Raw genomic sequence first — 20,768 nt, 5'->3', positions numbered from 1 at the left:
CTGCTGTGACAGCTCCTTTTTTCGTTTGCTTGGCACAGTAGGTCGCAGCGTCGAGGCCTCAACTGCTACTGAATGACAGGTATTCGCTGGCACTTGGCCTTGCCTGGGATGCAAGTGTTGTGTCCACTAAGCGCTCACCATTTCTTACCTCTTAGTTTGCCCTCAAGTGCCCTGCTGTGAGGCTTACCAAGGACCTTGTTCGGGCAATTGTCTTTTTATGTCCTTGAGTGAAGATATTTATTCTTAAATCCTTGTAGCTCCAACACACTTCTTCCTCTTTGAGGCTGCGACGCCCGCAATATTTTGGTATGGGTGGGTGGGATCAATCTCAATGGCGGCAATGCTGGGGACCGCTTGTTTCAGTTGCCTTTTGGCAATGTTTGTAACTCTGCCCTCTTCTTCTCATTGGGGCTTTTTAAAAAGTAAATCGGTGCGTGGCGCACTTTTGCGCTCACTGGCTTCCTGGCCCTTAGTTGCCTCTGATGGAGGAAATTTTTGTTGTTCCTTCTTCTTGTATTAACATGAGCTCGGGTGAAATCTTAAGCTGTCAAGACAGACCTGAAAATGTGACTGCATATTTTTCCACTGACATTAGTTAACTGCACAGTTTTCCAGTGAAATCAGATTTCAACAGTTATCTATATGCACCTATCACATGAAATTATATCCTTCTGATCATTAGGACAATTACATGCTGAGAAACCTTTAGTGAAAACTGACCAATTCGCTCTTTCAGCACCATTCCTAACTCTGAATGCCTTTTTCCTGGACTCTAGGCGAGCAATAGGTTATAAATCTGCAATGTTGTGTTCCTGTGTGCTCATTCCAGCCTTACTACTCGATCAGTGTGCAGTAATGTCTTAGACAATTGCATGACTTTTTGGGGCTTTATTATATTATAATATACATTATTTTACTTCCTATAAATCTCCTAAATGATTTTTTGAAACTGTTCCTATATAAAGTACTGTGCCACCTGTTGGGTCTTGAATGTGCAACATGATACGACTCAAAAATAAATGTAAGAATGAACTTTGCTCCAGGGCATGCTAGAAAAAAAGGATACACAAATAGTTTAACAAGCAGCAGAAATCAGGCGAATGAGTCTTCAATTCACCAGTCCAGTCTTTTTATAAGGGCTCCAACTAATGCTGGTTAAGGAGGAGTGATCCAGAATTTAAACTGGCAAAGCAGACAGTCACCTAGTAGTCAGGAATTCTGCTGTGTAGGATTTACAGGAGGTACCAGGAAGGTTTCTTGGCCCCCAAAGTCCCTCAGGAGTAAAGTTGACTTTATCCCTCACCCAGTAGTGTGCCAGGAGGCATGTTTGCAGAGTGGTGAAGAAAGGGGGCGTGGCCTCTGAAGACTTCTTAGCAATCCCAATGTATGGGACTTACTGGAGGTAGCAAGACAGATATTTGGCAACTACCCCTCTGATTACCGCCAGTAAGCCCCACACAGCAGGATTGCAACGTTCTCATAGCAGGCCGCGTCCCCTTTTTACACCACTCTGCAAATGCCCCTCCTGGTGCACTGCTGCTTGGGGGATGAAGTCCACTTTAGTCCTGAAGTCCTCAGGACACAAGGGGACCTCATCGCCCCACCAGCAGTGTGCCCAGAGGCACGTTTGCAGAGTGGTGTTAAAAGGGGCGTGGCCTCTGACCACCTCTCAGCAATCCCACTGTGTGGGGCTTACTGGAGGTACCTGGTGGGCTAGTTGGCCCCTAAGAACCCTTAGGATTCAAGGGGATTTAATCACCCAACACAGAACATGCCAGGAGGCGCGTTTGCAGAATGGTGCAGGGAGGGGAGGGGGCATAGGGCCAGCTGCCAGTTTCTGTGTCCCACCTTCCTATGAGCCATTTGAGCCCTGGGGAACCCATACCTGGGGCCTGAGTCATTTAAAAAAAAAATTGAAAAGGGAGGGGGGCGCGAGGCCCCCCTCCTGAGGCAAATTATGACCCGGGGAGCCCATCACTCCAGGGCTCTGCCTTTGTTTTTTGTTTTTAAAAGGGGAGGTGGGCGGTGTGGCCCCCCTCCCCAGGCTGATTTTGGCCCCCGGGACCCCATCTCCTGGGGCCCAGACATTTTTTTGCCTCTTGCGGTAACCGGCATTGCTTTTGGGCAAAGGGAGCTGCCGACATGCAGCTCACTTTGTCAAAAGCAATCTGCTTTGCTTCATGGAAGGGAGAGCAGGTTTCCTGCTCTCCCTTCCATGATGTCCCAGATATTTTTACAGAATCTGAAGTATTGGGAAATTCCTGAGTTCCCCTTCAAAACTTCTTACAAAATCTAAGTAACTTTCATTAGTTTTAATAGTTTTAGAGTGAACCTCACCAATATGGGGAGCACTTTAACAAAAAAAAATACACAAATAATTGTGAGATTTGAAGAGTGAAAATGTAGCATTTATTCATATGGATTGAGGTGACCAGAAAATTGGTGAGCCTTGACCCCATTGCAGCCAGTCGGTAGAGAAGGGGGCAGATACATTTATTCTGGAAGAAGATGTCATATTCTTGGTGCAACTGAAGTAAAAACCTTTTTAAGAGTTTTTCATTTTTCATGCATTGAATTTTCATATTAATTTGGTGTCTGTTTTTCATTTCATGATAGCCTCTTCGACTGAAAGCTTGTATGGAGGGTATGAATGCCAATCAAGATAGAAATCTTCTTATGTTGAGCAGTGCATTCAAAAGTAGATCAAGATTAATGGGGAAGCCATTTGTGTTGCCTAAGAATGTGGGTCTTACAGTCTTGTTCCTTTGGTTCCAGTCATTAGGTGGGCTCCTTTGTAAACTTTCAATATTATGAGCAACTAGGGATATCCATTTTTTTTAACTGTCTGTTTAGAAGGGGTGTGTGGAATGTTTCATTCCGCACGCAGAACTGGCGGAATTTGGTGACTTAGTTTTACTCTTGTAATGCGGAGTTCCAGCCAAATTCCACCAATCACTGTGTGGCTGAATTATTTCCCAAAAAGCTCAAGAAATGCAAGTGAGATTTGCCAACCCCAAGCACGATTTTCTAACGTGAGCGGTTGATGTCCGAGGCTGCTTTTTGAGTAGATTTGCTGCTGCTCGAGTAGATCTTCTACTCGACAGGCAGCAAAATCAACTCAAATGGCCACAGGATCTTACACACCGTGTGGTGCCATTCGCTTTGATTTTTCAGCACTGCTCACGCTACTGGCACTAAATTACAGTGTCAACAATGCAACCTGTATGTTTTCCGCCCATTGGCGGAACTCCAAAGAGGTTTTATGTAACAGAATTCTGTGGCGTGAAACTCAGCGAGTTTCCCCATCCCTCCTTTTTAGCCAATACATTTAGAATACTGTATTGTGTAATAACACCTTGGCGTCAATTTTTGCGAACTGGGATGGATACCGCAAGTCCCTCTGGCAATAACCTGCTACTCTCCAGATGGCTTTGGTGACAGGGGCCATGACAGGAAACTCTTAGGGCCAGGGCCTGGGTGCAGGGTATGGCCTGCCCCAGAGCCCAATGAGCACATCTACAGGCAGCGTCCAGCAGTTTCTGTGTATATGGAGTTGACTGCATGACATGGTCAAATCCCAAATCATGTGACCAAACCCACTAAGCCTGGTCAAATCATACAAGTGCTGCAGGCAACAGGGCTATGTAGCAGCGACCTATGAACCGTTTGCAGTATAACTTTAGAATTTAGGAGGAAGAGTAACTATTGCAGTGGCTGAAAATTGAAATATTAATATATATATATATTTTTTTTTAAGTAGTATAATATGCAACGGTTAGGGAAGGGGTAAAAGACGGGGTTAAATTGAACTTTAGGGTCAGATTACGTTTAGTGGATAGTTTGTTTTAGAGTAAGAGTTGAGATAAGAGATAATGTGAAGTAAGGTGTGTGGGTTAGGGTTGGGCTATGTTATTTGGGATGTGATAAGGTATGGGGTTAGGGTTAGGTTAAATTCAGAGGTTTATTTATTTATTTATTGACATTTGTAGAGCGCGGCGAATACCCGTGGGCGTCTCGGCGCAGGTTGCACTTGACGTAATTTTAATGTTAGAGTAAAGGATGGCAAAAGGGAAGTACTTAGGGAAGATGTTATGGTTAGAGTTGGAGTAAGAGTTAGTGTTAGGTGTGGTGTGGGTAAATGTTGGTGTTAGGCTAGCTTAGGTTTAGGGTTAGAGTAATGGAAGGCTTAATTGTTGTTGTAAGCGATGTTGTAAGAAAAAGGTGCAGGATAACAGTGAAACAGGACAGGGCATGGGTGCTATGCCACATGCAAAAGGGTATAGACAGCATGTTGTAAATAAAAAAAAGGTTAGTGTTAAGGACAGACTAACGTTTAGGGGTTGAGGGTTAAAGTATGTCTCTTAACAATGCACAAATGTAATGGAAACATTTTGTCTTTTTTACCTGTACATTTTTTTATTTTTCACATACACGTAAATAATAAATACGCTACTGCTTTTTTTGTCTACTTTTTCAAACTCTCATTTTCTGTATTAATTGTTTTTGGATAATATGCTTCGTGCATGGCACTGCCAAACATAGGCCTTTCACTGGATGCGGGGCATAGTTAAAGAGAAGGTTGCATGCACTCTAAGCTTGATGGTAGGCCGAGGGCATAGTGGATTGCTACACACTGATCAAAGAGCATGCTGGACAGAGTCAAACACTATGCACTGTGAGATCTGGCGGCAGGGCAGCTGCGTACACGGTGTGACCCGTGTACATTGTATTAGCCTTCAGCCAATCAAAGCAGAAGGTGTGGCCAAAGCCCAGGGCCTTCAGCTAAACCATCTGACTCAGTTTGCCCCCAGAAGATATTTGGGGTAGATACTCTCCACCATGACATGTAAAAGTATCTACTGAGCATGGCCCAGGGCTGTTATACACACAAACTTTGAGGCAGCGGTATATTATTATTAAATCCAAAAGATTCCACACAAAAATTTCTGCAAAAGGACATTATGACTGTTTTTAAGATTGAGATCTACCCCAAGGAAAGCAACATAACATCATCTTAAAACACACAACTTAAGGAACTACAATCCAAAACCTAAAAAGCACTGAAATGCTGCGGTTATGTTTAGCTACACAAACAAAAAAAGCCACCAGTGTATTGCTTATTACCACAGGCATGACACCACAGGTGATATCACAAATAGCACCATCTACCTAAATTGCAGTGCTTTATTCTTTTATTTTTTTCTTTCTACAAAAGCGACTGGCTATGGCTTGGTGCTTTGCACTGCATGTTATTCGTAGTATAGTTGTACTATAAAAAATAACCAGTGACTATAAACTCTAGTAACACTATAGATTTTTAAAACCAAAAAACTTTCAAATTAACAGTGTCATCATATTTAACTTACTATATTAACTTGTTGGATATGACATTTTTGAATTATTGTGCATTTAATCAACTTTTCTTGACTTGTCTTGTTATATGTATCTAATCGAACTTAAAAGAACTGACATTTGTTATAGGTACATTTTTTGTACATTATTACTAAAATCTATTTTGAAGGTGTGATGTACAAGTATGTGTTTAGTTTGTAATGCACCATTTAACATTCTAATGAGAATTTAGCATATGTGCCCTACCCTAGTTTCCTTAAATTGAAAGTCATAAGATGCACTTATTAGCATCAAATATAGAATGAAACGATTACCAGACAAATGTATCTGCTATTATTAAATGAGGGATATCTGATTGAATTGATGTAGCCCAGACTTGTGTATTAAGTTTGCCTTGGCAAAAAAGATTAAAGACAAATAATTTTCTGGTTCAGAGATTTATTTATGAGGTCTGTGACTGAAACACATAAACATGTTGTTTTTCTGTTGCAAGATCATGTCATCTTTCTCTTCTTTGTATGTTTTCCAATAAGACATGGCGGCCCTGGCTCACCATGTTTGGCTTTGCTTCAGCTGCTGGCACTGATTGGGGTGGGGGCAGGGGCGGGAGCAGGAGCTGGAGCCGGGGCTGGGGCAGGGTCTGGGTCAGAGCGAGAAGAAGCAGAAGAAAAGCAGCCACGCTTATGCCACTGCATATCCCGGATGCGCCGCATGGACTGAATCTGGGGCTGGTTGGCACCCCACTCGTTCCAGTGACGGTATTCGCCTTTTTCAAGTACGTACTGCCGACCCCGGTATCCAGGATATTCATAACCTACCCACCTGAAAAAAAAGGTGAGAAGTCATATCAACAAAGGAAAATTGAAGTTCGACTGAGAAGCTGACATGGGAAAAGACCATGCTCTCTAAACAATTTACAATTGCAGTACATTGTAAATATCTACAAAATAATGTGTTCATCATTCTCACCCATTTCTGAAGATATTTCACAATACAACAAATGACAACAAAAATGCTGTAGATATACTGTGAACTTTTTAAAAGTTTTTATACTTGTGTGGTTATATCTTGCTGTTGACTTGAGTGTGACTTAGGGCCTGATTTATATGCTGGTGGTGTGTATACTCCATCACAATACGACGGAGTATACACACCGCCAACATGAAGGTCCGCCCACTTGATTTAAATGCGGGCGGACCTACGGTCTGACTACAGCAGTGACTACTTTGTCACCGCCATAGCCAAATCTCTCCAACGGCCCGACAGGGTGAGGACCGTCGGATAAATGGCCACCAGTCCAGCCGCTAAATCAGGATGGACAGACATGTAGGCATTTGTGTTACTATCCATCACCACCAGAGGGACAGTTAAACCCAAATAATGCTCCCCCTGCCATAGGAGATGGTGAGGGGACCATTCGTTTTTTTTATTTTCAAAAAGAAAATCCTTTTTGCTTATGCTGGTGCAGCCCTGCACTAAACAGCAGACTGCATTGACAGGAACCACTGTGACGGTGGTTTCTGCCAATGCTTTATAAATTAACAGATGTACGTTGTTACAACGCATGTTGTAGCAACGCATTCCTTTACCACGCAAGTCTTACAACGCAAGTCGTTACAACGACTTGCGTTGTAGGGCGTGGATTTAGGAATCTTATAAATTTTATATGCCAACACCAGTCCCCGTAACAGTAGGGAAGGTGTTGGAATATAAAATTGCAAGATTCCTTATCCCACAGCGCCATCCAGCGCAAGTCGTAGTAACCACTTGCGTTGTAATAGCTGCGGGGTAAATGCACTGCGGTGTAAAAACTAACCCTTGGCGGAGTTGGCGGAGTGGGGCTTCGCGGAGCTACGCGAAGTGGGCGAGAAACTACGCCCACCTCCGCACTCCGCGTAGCCCCACTACGCAAACACCACTGGCCGCCAGCCCCACCACCCGCCCTCCCTAAATACTTTCAATTAAAGGAGTCAAATAATTAAAATGCACTTACCTTGCCCGCCGCTGCCCGCCGCGTCCCCGGGGCTCGCTATCTTCCTTCCGTCTTCCGTCTTCTTTACTAATGCGCATGCGCGGGCGGCCGCGCATGCGCATTTCTCACGAGAAAATGCGCATGCGCGGCCGCCCGCGCATGCGCATTAGTAAAGAAGACGGAAGATGGAAGATAGCGAGCCCCGGGGACGCGGCGGGCTGCGGCGGGCAAGGTAAGTGCGTTTTAATTATTTGACTCCTTTAATTGAAAGTATTTAGGGAGGGCGGGAGGGAGGCGGAGTAGGCGGCACTACGCACACTCCGTGCACGGAGCGTAGCTGGCCGCCCACCCTTAGTAAAAACCGCGTCGTAAACAATGTTCCCCTAAATCAGGGGTCTCTAAAGCGGTCCTGGAGGGCCGGGCCCATGCCAGATTTTTTAAATTACTACATGTATCTCAATGGTGATATCCAAAAAATCTGGAATGGATCCGGCCCTCAAGGACCGGTTTGGAGACCCCTGCCCTAAATTAACGCCAGCTTGGCGGTCAGTTATGAATTCAGCAGTCGGGAGCTTCACAAGTGCGACTGAGTATATATGACACACCTAAATATAAAGGAGGCCCTTGATTTTTTATTACAGAATTATGGTACAAAAAAAAAAAGCTTTGTGAAAAAAACACGTTAAATGATTGTTGCCCATGTAGATATGTTTGTACCCTATACAGCTTACCAGGGCTTTACGTCTAAAATAATATGTGCCAGTGCCTCAAGATGTCTCAGAAGCCTGTTGCCAGCACAGAGTTACCAGATGCCAAGGCTGCGTAATCTTTATTTGAAGTCATACCTCTTTCTCCCACCACCAGACACTCGCTACCGCTTTATCTCACTTTTGCATGTTCTTTTTCTTCCCTTCTTATTCTTTGTCACAGTTTTTCCGTCTTTCTCTTCCTCCCTCTTTCCCCTTTTTGTGTTTTCCATCTCATTCTCTTGGTCAAAGTCTTAGACCTGGCTGTTCAACTAATGGCTCATCCTCAGCGCCTGGACACCCCTGAGTGATAAGCCGCGCTCGACAAATCCGAATTGATTGATTGATTCAGTAATTAAAGTGACTGCTGATCCCCAAAAATACATCACAGTGGGCCTCATCTGCTGCCTCCAACCCCCAGCCTAAATGAAGCACTGCAGCTAGTAGATCAAAGTTCTAAGTTGAAAAACCACAAATGAGCAGAGATTTCAGTAACACTGAGCATCAAATGTTGACAGCAAGTATTACACTCATTCTTTCGGGAAGTGCTTGTTGTGGGGGCATATGCTTGTTTTGGTTTTCATTCAGGCATGGATTTAAGAGTGCTCCCACTGGTCGATATTTACTCATTCTGTCTTCCTCATTTTGGAAAGTCTGCATGAATAAATCTAGACGAAAACTTGCAAACGCCCATTTAACTATTTTCTTGCCATTCCTCCAGAGTGAAAATGTTGCCCTCCGGAGGAAACCCCTCCTCCCACAGCCCTATGGAATATGGGGTCGCTCTCTACCCATTCTCAAACTGGTAACACAGCCACTCCGAATGTATAGGACCGATTCTATGTGTGTTTCATTGGTATGAATGACCACACGTCTGCCAGGGAATACCTACAAACGTAAGAGCCGGTGGGTTTTCCATCCATGTTGCATGACCACCCTCTCCCCATAACCCATTCATTCCCATGCTCTACCTCTAGACTTATGGCAGTAGAAAATCCGCCATACCAGCAACTGTTCCACCATTGTAAGTGCACTGTTCTAACTGTGTGAACTAATGTGTGGAATTTAGACTCACAAATCTCTTGTTTGTGCACCTTGGTTACAAGTAGGTGCTCAAATACGCTTGCGAATCACGCCCTAACAGAATACTGTGTGCGGCAGGAGTTCCCCTTTAGGTGTCACGTGACCTTTAAGCCCCGAGGCGTATTATTCTCACAGGTAACTATTTTGAACCAAGGCATGACATTCCTATACTCTTAGAAGCGTTGCACTGGGGTCATTCTGTGGGCCTTGGAAACTGAAAGGAAATAACCATATAGAAACTCCCAAAAATGCAATAGGATCGAAACTGCATTGAAGTTGGAAAACGTGGTGCTGACTGTTACACAAATAAAATACCATGGCATGGTGTTCTGAGCTAATACCGACGCTTAGCCTGATAATGCAAAACAACTAAACACTTTCAAAGCAAACAAAACATTTTTTGTTCACCCACACAATTCACAAGTACATTTCATCAAATTATATTTGTGAAGGCTCTTTTAGCCTGGATATGAAGTGTCACTAACCCTGCGCCCTGTCAGCCTTCATGCCACTGTGTTCATTTTGTGGTGAGGTATTCACTGAGGCAAAGTGAGTGAATATATTTGTAAACCAATGAATTCAAGTGTGTGTGTGTGTGCGTGTAATACATCATCAAGACTCTGGCCAGACAACAGCATGGCTCGCTTTTGACATACAGCGCATGTAAGGTGTGTGCGCTCTCAACACAGACACCGACGTCCCGATTCTTAACAACAAGTAGTAAATATATGCATCATAGAATTTATTCCTAGCTCTCACAAAGATTTACCTTTCTTTCTCAGTTTGCAATATCCAAGGGGGTGATTGCGGAAATCTACAAACAAATTGGACATTTTCAAAAAGTTCTTTTTTTACTAGTCAGACTCCAGCAAACTGACCAATAGCAAACATTAGGTTTAGTGCTAAGGGATGAAAGAGGTAGCCGAATGGATGAAGAACAGCCGCCTGAAACTGAACTCGGACAAGACGGAAGTCCTCATCCTGGGATCCTCACCCTCCGCCTGGGACGACTCCTGGTGGCCCCCCGCCTCAGGCAGTGCACCCAAACCAACAGACCACGCACGAAACCTGGGCTTCATCCTGGACTCCTCCCTCTCCATGACCAGACAAGTCAACGCCGTCTCCTCGTCGTGCTTCAACATCCTGCGCATGCTACGCAAGATCTTCCGGTGGATCCCCACCGAGACCAGGAAGACGGTCACCCAGGCCCTCGTCACCAGCCGTCTGGACTACGGCAACACCCTCTACGCCGGAACCACCGCCAAACTCCAGAAGAGACTCCAGCGGATCCAGAACGCCTCAGCACGACTCATCCTGGACATCCCCCGTCGCAGCCACATCTCCGGACACCTGAGAGATCTGCACTGGCTCCCGGTCAACAAAAGAATCACCTTCCGTCTCCTCACCCACGCACACAAAGCCCTACACAGCCAAGGCCAAGGATACATCAACAGCCGCCTCAACTTCTACGCTCCCAAACGCCAGCTTCGCTCGACCAGCCACGCCCTCGCCGCCGTCCCCCGCATCCGTAGAACCACCACAGGGGGACGGTCCTTCTCCTACCTCGCCGCCAAGACTTGGAACTCCCTCCCCACCCACCTTCGCCTGACCCAGGACCACCTCGCCTTCAGGAAGCAACTCAAGACCTGGCTGTTCGAGCAGTAACAGACCCCCCCCCCAGCGCCTTGAGACCCTCTGGGTAAGTAGTGCGCTATATAAATTCGATGATTGATTGATTGAGTGCTATGGAATATGTGCAATAGTACACATTATGCCCGCTCTTTTTTCCAAGTTCGATACATATTTCCATGTGGAGAAATAATTTTCTGTACAATCCTATTAGTATGCTCAAGCATATAATATATACTCAAGCGTATATTACTACACTTAAATACTTTCAGTTTCACGTAATACAATAACTCCATGACCTCACTCAGCAAGATGCATTCGAAGTTGTGCACCACTGCGAACCATACGTTGCACAAAGTGACGGCCTTTTTTGATGGAGAAAAACAAAATTGTAGTCTAAGAAATTGACAGTGCCGATGAAAAAATATCTCTGCCACTCAAAGTCAAGATTGTCATCCATTTGTCTATGTGGCAGTGGGTGTGACCATTCGAGTACAGTTCATAGTTTACCAAACTATCATAACCACAGCTATCTTACAAAAGGAGTATCATTACTACACAAGCCTCCCACTCCTAGAAACAGTGCAAATGAACTGTGCAAAAACATTGTGTCAATGTTAGGTCTGAAGTATTTGGAAGCCATGGGGTGTGTACTGGAGCTACATCTGCTAGATATTAAGGGGATACAAGAAGCTGTCCCAATAATGTGTCCCCAAAGACAGTAGCACCATTTAGGCCATTCTAAAGTCATTTTGGAGACTAGTAAAGCAGCACATTCAATAGATTTCCTTACGTTCCATTGATAGCCTTGATACTAGCCACGCGGTCCTGGAATCCGTGAACCCAGAGACTGGGAACATCGTCATCCACGATCTCCATTTTCCGTCCATTGTAGCTGTTATTTTCAAACAGGTGGATCTTGTGATCAGGGCTGTCCTGTGTTACAAAATTAAAGATCATATAAGTATTACAAAGCAAAATGTTCCAGAAGACATAGGTATGTTGTGAGCAACCTCAAAGACAATCAATATATTTACATTAAGCACCAACATTATTGTTTCTCCCTACTTAATAGTTAAGGGCCATTGGCCACATCTTCACAGTGTCAGCTGTTAACCTCTAATGGAATTATGGGTCTGAGCTGCAGGTGAGGGCCCATAAAGAGGGGATGGGTAATTTACAGCCATTATTGACCTGCAGCTTAGAACAAAAATGCTTCTAGTACTAGAAATGGGCAAGACAGCAAATTACAAGGGAGAGCTAAGCAACAGCCATGCTAGCCATCACAATATGTGGCATGTAAAGTGTACATATTTTGAAACCACAAGGAAGCCCAAAAAAAGGGTCTACTAGGGACCTTGGGAGTTAATTATTCTAAACAAACAGTGGTCTCCAGAAAGGAAATAGGCAAAAAATAAATATAGGCTCAATCGTTACTATATTGAAGTGGACATGTCCAGCCGGACAGAGGTCAATTCTTTACTTTTGTGTAATAAAAATATAGTACAGAAAAATGCTAAGGTGGGGCACAAGCCTGTGCCCTACTTAGCCAACAAAGTACTGAGGGGGAAGGGACAGGGAGGACAAAGGGCTTCAGGCAAAACTAAGGTTTGTTACACACAAGGGAAACACAGTGTCACAAAACAAATCGCAAAAGGTGTAAATTGCGATTTGTTTTGTGACACTGTTTACACCTTATGCATTTTTCTGTACTATCTTTTTATTACAAAAAAGTAAAGAATTGACCTCTGTCCGGCTGGACATCTCCACTTCAATATAGTAACAATTGAGTCTATATTTATTTTTTGCCTATTTCCTTTCTGGGGACCACTGTTTGTTTACAATATGTAAATTGTACAACAAATGTTCTTGGAAATATGATGCAGATTGGTAAACATTCAAAAGGGTATTCTTTTAACACTTGGAAGTGTTTACTTTTGTATATTATTAGATTATATCACTGCATAGAGTGCCATTGATTAGAAGTGGTGTTTTCTAAACATGAACTTAAAAACATTCATGACCTGTCCACCCCACCCCACCCCACCTCACCCCGATTAAGGTGTCATGAATCACCCAAGAGGCAAGTAATTTGTCATGTGCCCTCTATTTTTCTATAAATGTTATTATACATGGTAAAACAATATAGGGCCTGTTTTAGAACTCGGCAGACGGATTACTCCATCACAACTGTGATGGATGTCAACTCTGCCATCATATAAATCCAATAGGATGGAAAGGAATTAATATTTTGGCAGATGGGATATCCATAAACGTTGTGACAGAGTAACCTGTCTGTTGAGTTCTAAATCAGTCCCGTAGTCTAGAATATATAAGAGGGGCTTTTGGATAGCACACATCTTGAATTATTTGAAGGTGCTCTGAGATGTGTTTATCAAGGAAATCAAGTCACAGTGAAATAACTGAGGGGCATATTACCAAGGGGGGGGATAGGCAATTATCGCCGATTTAGCGGCGATAATTCTATCACCTTATTAGCAAGCTGTCGCTAACTGATGGTAGCGAGAGCTTTTAGACGATAGCGAGCGGTTTCGGCCCGCTTTGCATGTCAGTGATGTTTATCGCTAATGACATGCAAAGTGGGCGTACCCAACCAGTTAGCGACTGAAAGCAGTCGCTAACGTCGCTATCGCCTATTAGCAAGGCAGGCGTAGCGTTGGAAATATTCGCGCTAAGTGCGAATATCTCCAAATACTAACACCTGCCCAGACCAGTTCTTAGCCATGTTATCCAATGGGAGGTGGATAACATGGCTAAGAGCATTTCATCACTAATGCGTGAATATCGCTGTATTCTCAGCGATATTCACGCATTTCGCCGCTATCACTGGATATTTTAGCACAATGGAGAAAAACGTTGCTAATAGCATGTTTTCTCCGCTAACATATCCAGCGATAGGCAGTGATAAAAAAATCGTCGCTAAGCCTATTTAGCTATAAATATCGCTACTTGTTGGTAATATGCCCCTTAATCACTTAGGATGACACAGCATGGTCAAGCAGGGAAGCTGGGACTGAACTCAGTTGTCATGATTATGAATTGTGGTATTCACGCACTGGACAGATACTGCCTCCTTTCCCTGTTTAAACCCATTGCTTTGTGTTTATTGTTTGAGGAGTTACATTAATGCACTGTGTTAAATAAGTACACAGACCACACCTTAATTCAAGCTGACTCAGGAGGTTGTTTTTGTTTAGATAAAAGGTACCATGTTAATGGAATGCAGGACACACTCCATTTGCATGCTGATATCCCCAGAGGTTAGAAAAAGACTTCAGGAGAGGCTCAACACTTCAGTGAAGGAAGTTATACAAATTAGCAAAACAATTAGGGTCTCAAGCTACATGCCTTCAATGAGGCAAACATAAAATCCAGAGGATCTAGGCTGCAGCTGGAATTAAACAAATAGTGCATACACTTTTTTGTGTCTGTGGAGGAAGGAAGCATGTAGTGGTATCAAGACTAGGCAGCTTTTATCTGCAGTGGAGGCCTGCCCACTACACACAAGTAATGTTTTAGGTCGAGCCTGGGCAACGCATGCGCTGCTCTGCAAGGCATGCTGTATTCAGGAATGGACTTGAAGCTCCACCCACTCTCCGTCCATATTTTTCATTGGCTTGTGTCATTGTCCTTTGTAAACTGTGGCTCTTCATTAGGCTTAGTTGTCCCTCCTTAGTACCGCCTTGTCTCATCTTGTAATCTCCCACAAATACTGGCCCTCTTACATGTTATTACTCTGTAGGCTTTAATTACAGCCTCCGAGCACTATTTAGTTGTAATTGTTTATACCTGCCTGCTGTTGCAGGCAGAACACTCTCTCTCCTAACGCTTTATTTTTTTTTGTATTGCACGCCACGCCACTGAGGCGCCTGTGCCATTAGTTTATTTGCACCGCCGAACGCGGCTGCATGTTTTTTTTTTACTCTTTATTTACTTTTTTTTGTTTAGGTTTCCAAGCGCTCCATGCCACGCTTTCACATTAATAGAGGCCACACCCCTTCCTTTAAATGAGCCGCGTCTAAAGAAAGGACTGTGGCCGTCATTAAAATTAAGCGCTGTTTGGGGCGTTTTCACCAAAAAAGCTTTTATTTCTCAAACAAATGCTTTTTGGGTAAAATACAGCACTTTCACTTTAATAGCTGCTGCGTCCCTTTACTTAGACGCAGCTCATCTTGAGAAAGGGCCGTGGCCACTATTAGCGTGCAAGCGCAAGATGGGGTGCTTGGAAACAAAAATATATTTGCAATGTAATAGGTCTTGCATTTGCGAGAATTTAGGCTATTGTCATTTACAACGCCAATAGCTCAAACTCTTGTAAATGTGAGACCTATTGCATTGCAAATGCTTGTTTAGATTTGGGCAGACTGCCCACTCCGTCAAAACGTGGCGGAAATCCCTTCTGCCATTTTAATGCAGTGGAAATACAGTAGACTGGTGTTCCACCCCGTTTGTGACTGAGTATCCTGTCCGCCAAACTCTAAAAAGGCCGTTAATTTTTACAATATAAGCTCTGAACTTTCCTCTGGTCATCTCTGCACTGCCTGTGTTGAGTTTCTATTGTGCTGCTGCACGGTTACATGTTGATCGTCTACAGCAAGCTCTTAGGGCTGCTAGGCATGCTTCCACCACACAGTGAGAGGCCTCTCACACTCTAGAAGACCGTCAGCTGATCCCCCTCGAGGAGCCCTAATCCTTTAATCACCATCTTGAAGAGAAATTCTCGAGTTCAAGAATTCACTGGCAGCTAGACAGATCAAACGAGAAGCGTCTCAAACGAGAGAGCGTAATTAAGCAGCGCTGCACTGGTACAAAAAATTCAGTTCTAGAAAGATTAGTGTTTGAAAACTTCTATAAGAGAAAAAAACATAGCATATATCTTTGAATAGCCGTGCAGTCAGGATAATGGAGCATAATGGTTGTGTCTGTCTGACAGTTGAGCAAATGCTGCCATCTTGTGGTGTTGTGAAGTTCCTCAGATTCTAGAGATTTATGTGCATTTAAGGGAAGAGAGAATTGTACTGGGCGCGCTCTTACTACGACTGATGAAGTTTAGAATATAAATACAGAGCATGCATTCCCTTGGATTATTATTTGGGCTCCCCTGTTTTTCCTTTGTGCTAATGTTTACAGATAAATATACACAGAAAACAATCTATATTATGCCTGTCTGTATGTATTGCTGAATATGGAAAAATAATTTTAAAAATAAGTTTTTGGGGAGAATTCCCACTGGTGTTAATCATGCATAATAGGCCAACATCTATGCAGACAGAGTGGTAGGGGAAGTAAGAAAAATAGAAAAAGAATTCCTAGTGATTCTGAAATAGCTGCAGCATGAAAGTGGTTTAAGCAATTCTACAATACAAATTATTTCAGATATCTGTATTGTACTGTAAAATGGTTAAAATTCCTTGGAATTTCAAATATTAGAATTCATTTGACAGCTAAATAAACATGAAAATATAGCAATTACAGGTTCATTTTTTTTCACCAAGTTAAAAATAACTATGGATAAATAAAAATAAAATGAACAAAAAATAAATATGGACAAATACAGATGGAAATATAAAAAAAATACCATAAAACTGGGATCGCTTGTTATTAAATGTAAATAAGGGTTTCACCAAGTTCAGTACAAGTTGATTTTAGCCTCCATGCATGCAACTATCAAATACTTTGCATCACTTGAAGAGGGTACATAAAGGACACAACCCTTTGAATAACACCACCAGCTCCAAGAATCTGCCTCCTAAAGAAAGGCTCATCATTCAAATATAAACAAGCATTGATCCTGCTCCACATTTTAATTGCCAATGTCTATGCCTCCTCCTTAGCAAGGGCTTTACAAGAATCTTGGGATGTTAGAATTAGGCAATACAGTAGACAAACTCAGTGGTGGCCGCTACCGAACAGGGGTGGTGGAATGGGGCAGGAGGTTTAGGGCAAGAAATGAAAAAATATATAAATCACTTACCTGGGTATGGTCACCGCCTCTCCTCATCTCTTCAACTCCCAGTCCAAAGCAGGAAGCACACAGGCTCCCCTAAGCCAATCACGATGTTGCTGACACCATGCCAGCAGCGTTGTGATTGGTCTGAGGGTTGTGGTTCGGCGCTCAGACGAGGAATATGAGCCTGTGCATGTTGTCCACTGTTCAATACAGCCGGGTGGAGAACATGCAAAGTGCGCATGACTTTTTGGCCAGCCGTGGCCGATCCAAAATGGCAGGCCAAACCATCAGGCAAACTTAAAAAGAGCTCCCCACTCCTCCCCTCGCTCTGCACAGCACGGCCCAGCACGCCTCTAGAACTGAGCAAGTATGGAAAAGAAAAATGATAATAACGTTACATTATCATTTTATTTTTCCTCCTTTAACTGCTCAGAAAGCAGTGGAGTGAAACTCCTCTGCCTTAACGGAGGAGCCGCCAGTGGCCACGCTGCCCAAAGTTGTATTAATTAATAATGTAGTTATTATTTATTTATTTAAGAGTTTTATATAGCGCTGGCTAGATCCGAAGGTATTGGGGCGCTTTACATCATGATCAATCGTAAGATACTTAGACATACTGGTATGTGCAATGGCTCCAGATGTATCATATTTTATTTATTTGTCGAATTTGTAATGCACATAGCTGCCCCAGCGACGGGGCATCCCAGCGCAAACCACAGACTCCAAGACAAGAACCAGAAAGCAGATGGATTATACAGGAAAAAGAGCCAGGTCTTTATGGCTTACCGGAACGCAAGATGATTTTGGATAACTCCGATGGGGACAGGAAGCAAGTTCCAGAGTTGCGCGGCCAGGTTGCGAAAGGAGCAGCCACCAGCTCTGGCTTTCAAAACACACAGGATGCAGACCAGCGCTGCATCGGCAGTCCTCAAAGAACGCCGTGGCTCGTAGAACACTAACAGACCAGCCAACCCCACGGGTGCCTGAAGCAACAAGATCTTATGTGCCAAACAGAGCGCCTTAAATTGAATACGCTTCTCCACAGGCAGCCAGTGGAGTTTACGAAGTAAATGAGAAACGGCATGATTTAGGAAGGGCTACCAGGATGTGAGCAGCTGCATTCTGTGCACTCTGAAGACGCTCAACACTAGCCTTGTTTGCGCCCAAGTAGAGGCAGCTACCATAATCCAGTCTAGACAGGATTGTAGCCTGAATAATGGTTTGGCGTACTTTTGGAGGAAAAAAACCCAGCAGCGGCATCAGGCCACGCAGAAGCCCAAAACAAGCCCCAGCCACTACCTTAGATTGGGCGTCAAACGTCAGACCACTATCAAACCAAATACCGAGATTTTCACTGTCTCCTTAGGCAGGGGGGCAGGTTTCAGGCGGTCCGGCCAACATTGCTCGGACCACAACCCTCGATCCTTCCCAAACAATAAGATCTCGGACTTACTGGCGTTCAGCTGCAAACAGTTTAACGCCATCCGGTCCGCAACAGCTGAGAGATCCTCTTTAAACTTGGTCAAATTGGTGCAACATTTTTTGAGAAACGCGATCACCAGCTGGGTGTCAGCGTACGACACCAGTGATAAACCCTTTCCCTTTGCCAACACGGCCAAATGCCGGACGTAGTTGTTGAACAGTAAGGGGCTTAACAATGAACCCTGCGGTACCCCCTGATGTCAAGTCAAGTCAAGTCATAACATTTATATAGCGCACTACATACCCAGAGGGTTTCAAGGCGCTTAGGAAGGGGAGGAGGATTATTTGTCAAATATCCACGTTTTAAGCTGCTTTCTGAACGCTAGGTGATTCTGGGTGAGGCGAAGGTAAGCGGGGAGTGAGTTCCATGTTTTGGCAGCCAGGTATGAGAAGGATCTGCCTCCCATGGTGGTCTTGTTGATGCGAGGTACAGTGGCGAAGGCTTGGCTGGAAGAGCGAAGTTGGCGGGAGGGGGTGTAGAAGGACAGTCGAGAGTTGAGGCAATCTGGTCCGATGTCATAGAGTGATTTGTGTGCGTGGGTAAGCAGTCGGAAAGTAATCCTCTTATTGATGGGTAGCCAGTGGAGGTCTTTAAGGTGACCAGAGATGTGTTCGTTGCGTGGGATGTCTAATATGAGCCTGGCTGAAGCGTTCTGGATGCGTTGGAGTTTTTTCTGGAGTTTTGCGGTGGTACCTGCGTAGAGGGTGTTTCCGTAGTCCAGTCGGCTCGTGACTAGTGCGTGGGTGACTGTTTTCCTTGTTTCGGAGGGGATCCAGCGAAATGTTTTTCTGAGCATGCGAAGAATGTTAAAGCAGGAAGAGGATACGGCGCTGACTTGTCTGTTCATTGAGAGTGAAGAATCCAGGATGACGCCAAGGTTCCGTGCGTGGTCTGTCGGGATGGGTGCATTTCCGAGGGCTTCCGGCCACCAGGAGTCGTCCCATGCAGAGGGGGATTTACCTAAGATGAGGACTTCTGTTTTGTCTGAGTTCAGTTTCAGACGGCTTTGTTTCATCCATTCGGCGACTTCTTTCATTCCTTCGTGTAGGTTGGTTTTGGCGGTGCTGGGGTCCTTGGTGAGAGATAGGATCAGTTGAGTGTCATCCGCGTAAGAGATGATGTTGAGGTTGTGTTGGCGGGCGATGGCGGCGAGGGGGCTCATGTATACGTTGAAGAGGGTGGGACTGAGTGAGGATCCTTGTGGTACGCCGCAGATGATTTCAGAGGCCTCGGACTTGAATGGTGGGAGGCGGACTCTCTGGGTTCTTCCGGTGAGGAACGAGGTGATCCATTCCAGTGCCTTTCCTTGGATTCCGATGTTTCTGAGGCGTTGTAAAAGGGTGCTGTGGCAGACTGTGTCGAAGGCTGCGGAGAGGTCGAGGAGGATGAGGGCGACTGTGTCTCCATTGTCCAGTAGAGTTCGAATGTCGTCTGTTGCTGCGATGAGGGCGGTCTCAGTGCTGTGTTTGGCTCGGAAGCCAGATTGTGAGGGGTCGAGTGATTTGTTGGCTTCGAGGAAGGCGGCGAGCTGGTTGTTGACAGCTTTCTCGATGACTTTGGCCGGGAATGGAAGAAGCGAGATGGGGCGGTAGTTTTTGAGTTCGGTGGGGTCTGCTGTTGGTTTTTTCAGAAGGGCGGTGAGTTCAGCGTGTTTCCAGACTTCTGGGAAGGTAGCGGAGTTGAAGGAGCAGTTGATGACGTCTCGGAGGTGCGGAGCTATGACGGAGTCTGCTTTGTTGAAGATGTGGTGAGGGCATGGGTCTGTGGGGGATCCAGAGTGGATGGAATTCATCAGGCGGATGGTGTCCTCAGTGGAGATTGGGTTCCAGGCGTTAAGGGTGATAACGGGGGAGAGATGGTCAGCTGATGGTAGGGTGGGTTGGCTTCCGGGTTGGTTGTCAAAGCTGTTGTGGATGTCAGCAATCTTGTTGTGGAAAAAAGAGGCTAGGGAATCGCAGAGGATTTGAGAGGGGGTGATGTCGTTGGAGTTGGCCGAGGGGTTGGAAAATTCCTTGACGATGTTGAAAAGTTCCTTGCTGTTGTGGGCGTTGTTGTCAAGTCGATCTTTGAATGCTGTTTTCTTGGCTTTTCGGATCAGTTGGTGGTGAGTACGGATGGCGCTTTTGAAGGCGTCCTTGTTGCTGGTGGATGGGTCTTTTTTCCAGGCCTTTTCAAGGGAGCGGCACAGTTTCTTGGACTTCTTGAGGTCGTCGTTGAACCATGAGGCCTTCTTGATGCCAAGTTTGTGTTGACGTTTTTTCAGTGGTGCTAAGGTGTCGGCGGTGTTGGATAACCATAGGGTGAGGTTGGAGGCGGCTTCGTTGGCGTTAGAAGAGAGGGCTGGGGAGGTTTGAAGGAGCGATGTGGAGATCTGCTCTGTGGTGATTTTGTTCCAGCTTCTTTGTAGAGTTGGTTGGAGGTGGATGATGGGTTTCGGCTTGTTGTAGGTGAAGTGAACGCAGCTGTGGTCAGTCCAGAGGAGATCCGTAGTGTGGCTGAAGGAGACATGGTTGCTGGAGGTGAAGATGGGGT

The 20,768-nt window shown here is 44.8% G+C and overlaps 1 protein-coding gene across 1 annotated transcript in view; it reads right to left on the bottom strand.

Annotated features, from left to right (window-relative positions):
* Positions 1 to 5,782: 5,782 nt before the first annotated feature.
* The window catches only part of CRYBB3 (crystallin beta B3), a 96,133-nt gene continuing 81,147 nt past the window's right edge, over positions 5,783 to 20,768 (bottom strand). The window contains exons 5-6 of the mRNA XM_086944726.1: positions 11,576 to 11,718; positions 5,783 to 6,174 (exon numbers count right to left, since the gene is read on the bottom strand). Coding sequence (XP_086800852.1) covers positions 5,922 to 6,174; positions 11,576 to 11,718 — 396 coding nt within the window. The 3' untranslated portion in view covers positions 5,783 to 5,921. The remainder of the gene's footprint in view (positions 6,175 to 11,575; positions 11,719 to 20,768) is intronic.

This window comes from Lissotriton vulgaris, chromosome 11 (assembly GCF_964263255.1).
Source record: "Lissotriton vulgaris chromosome 11, aLisVul1.2, whole genome shotgun sequence".
Taxonomy (NCBI): domain Eukaryota; kingdom Metazoa; phylum Chordata; class Amphibia; order Caudata; family Salamandridae; genus Lissotriton; species Lissotriton vulgaris.
Note: the sequence above shows the minus strand (reverse complement) of the source record. Positions and strands in the feature narration are given on the sequence as shown.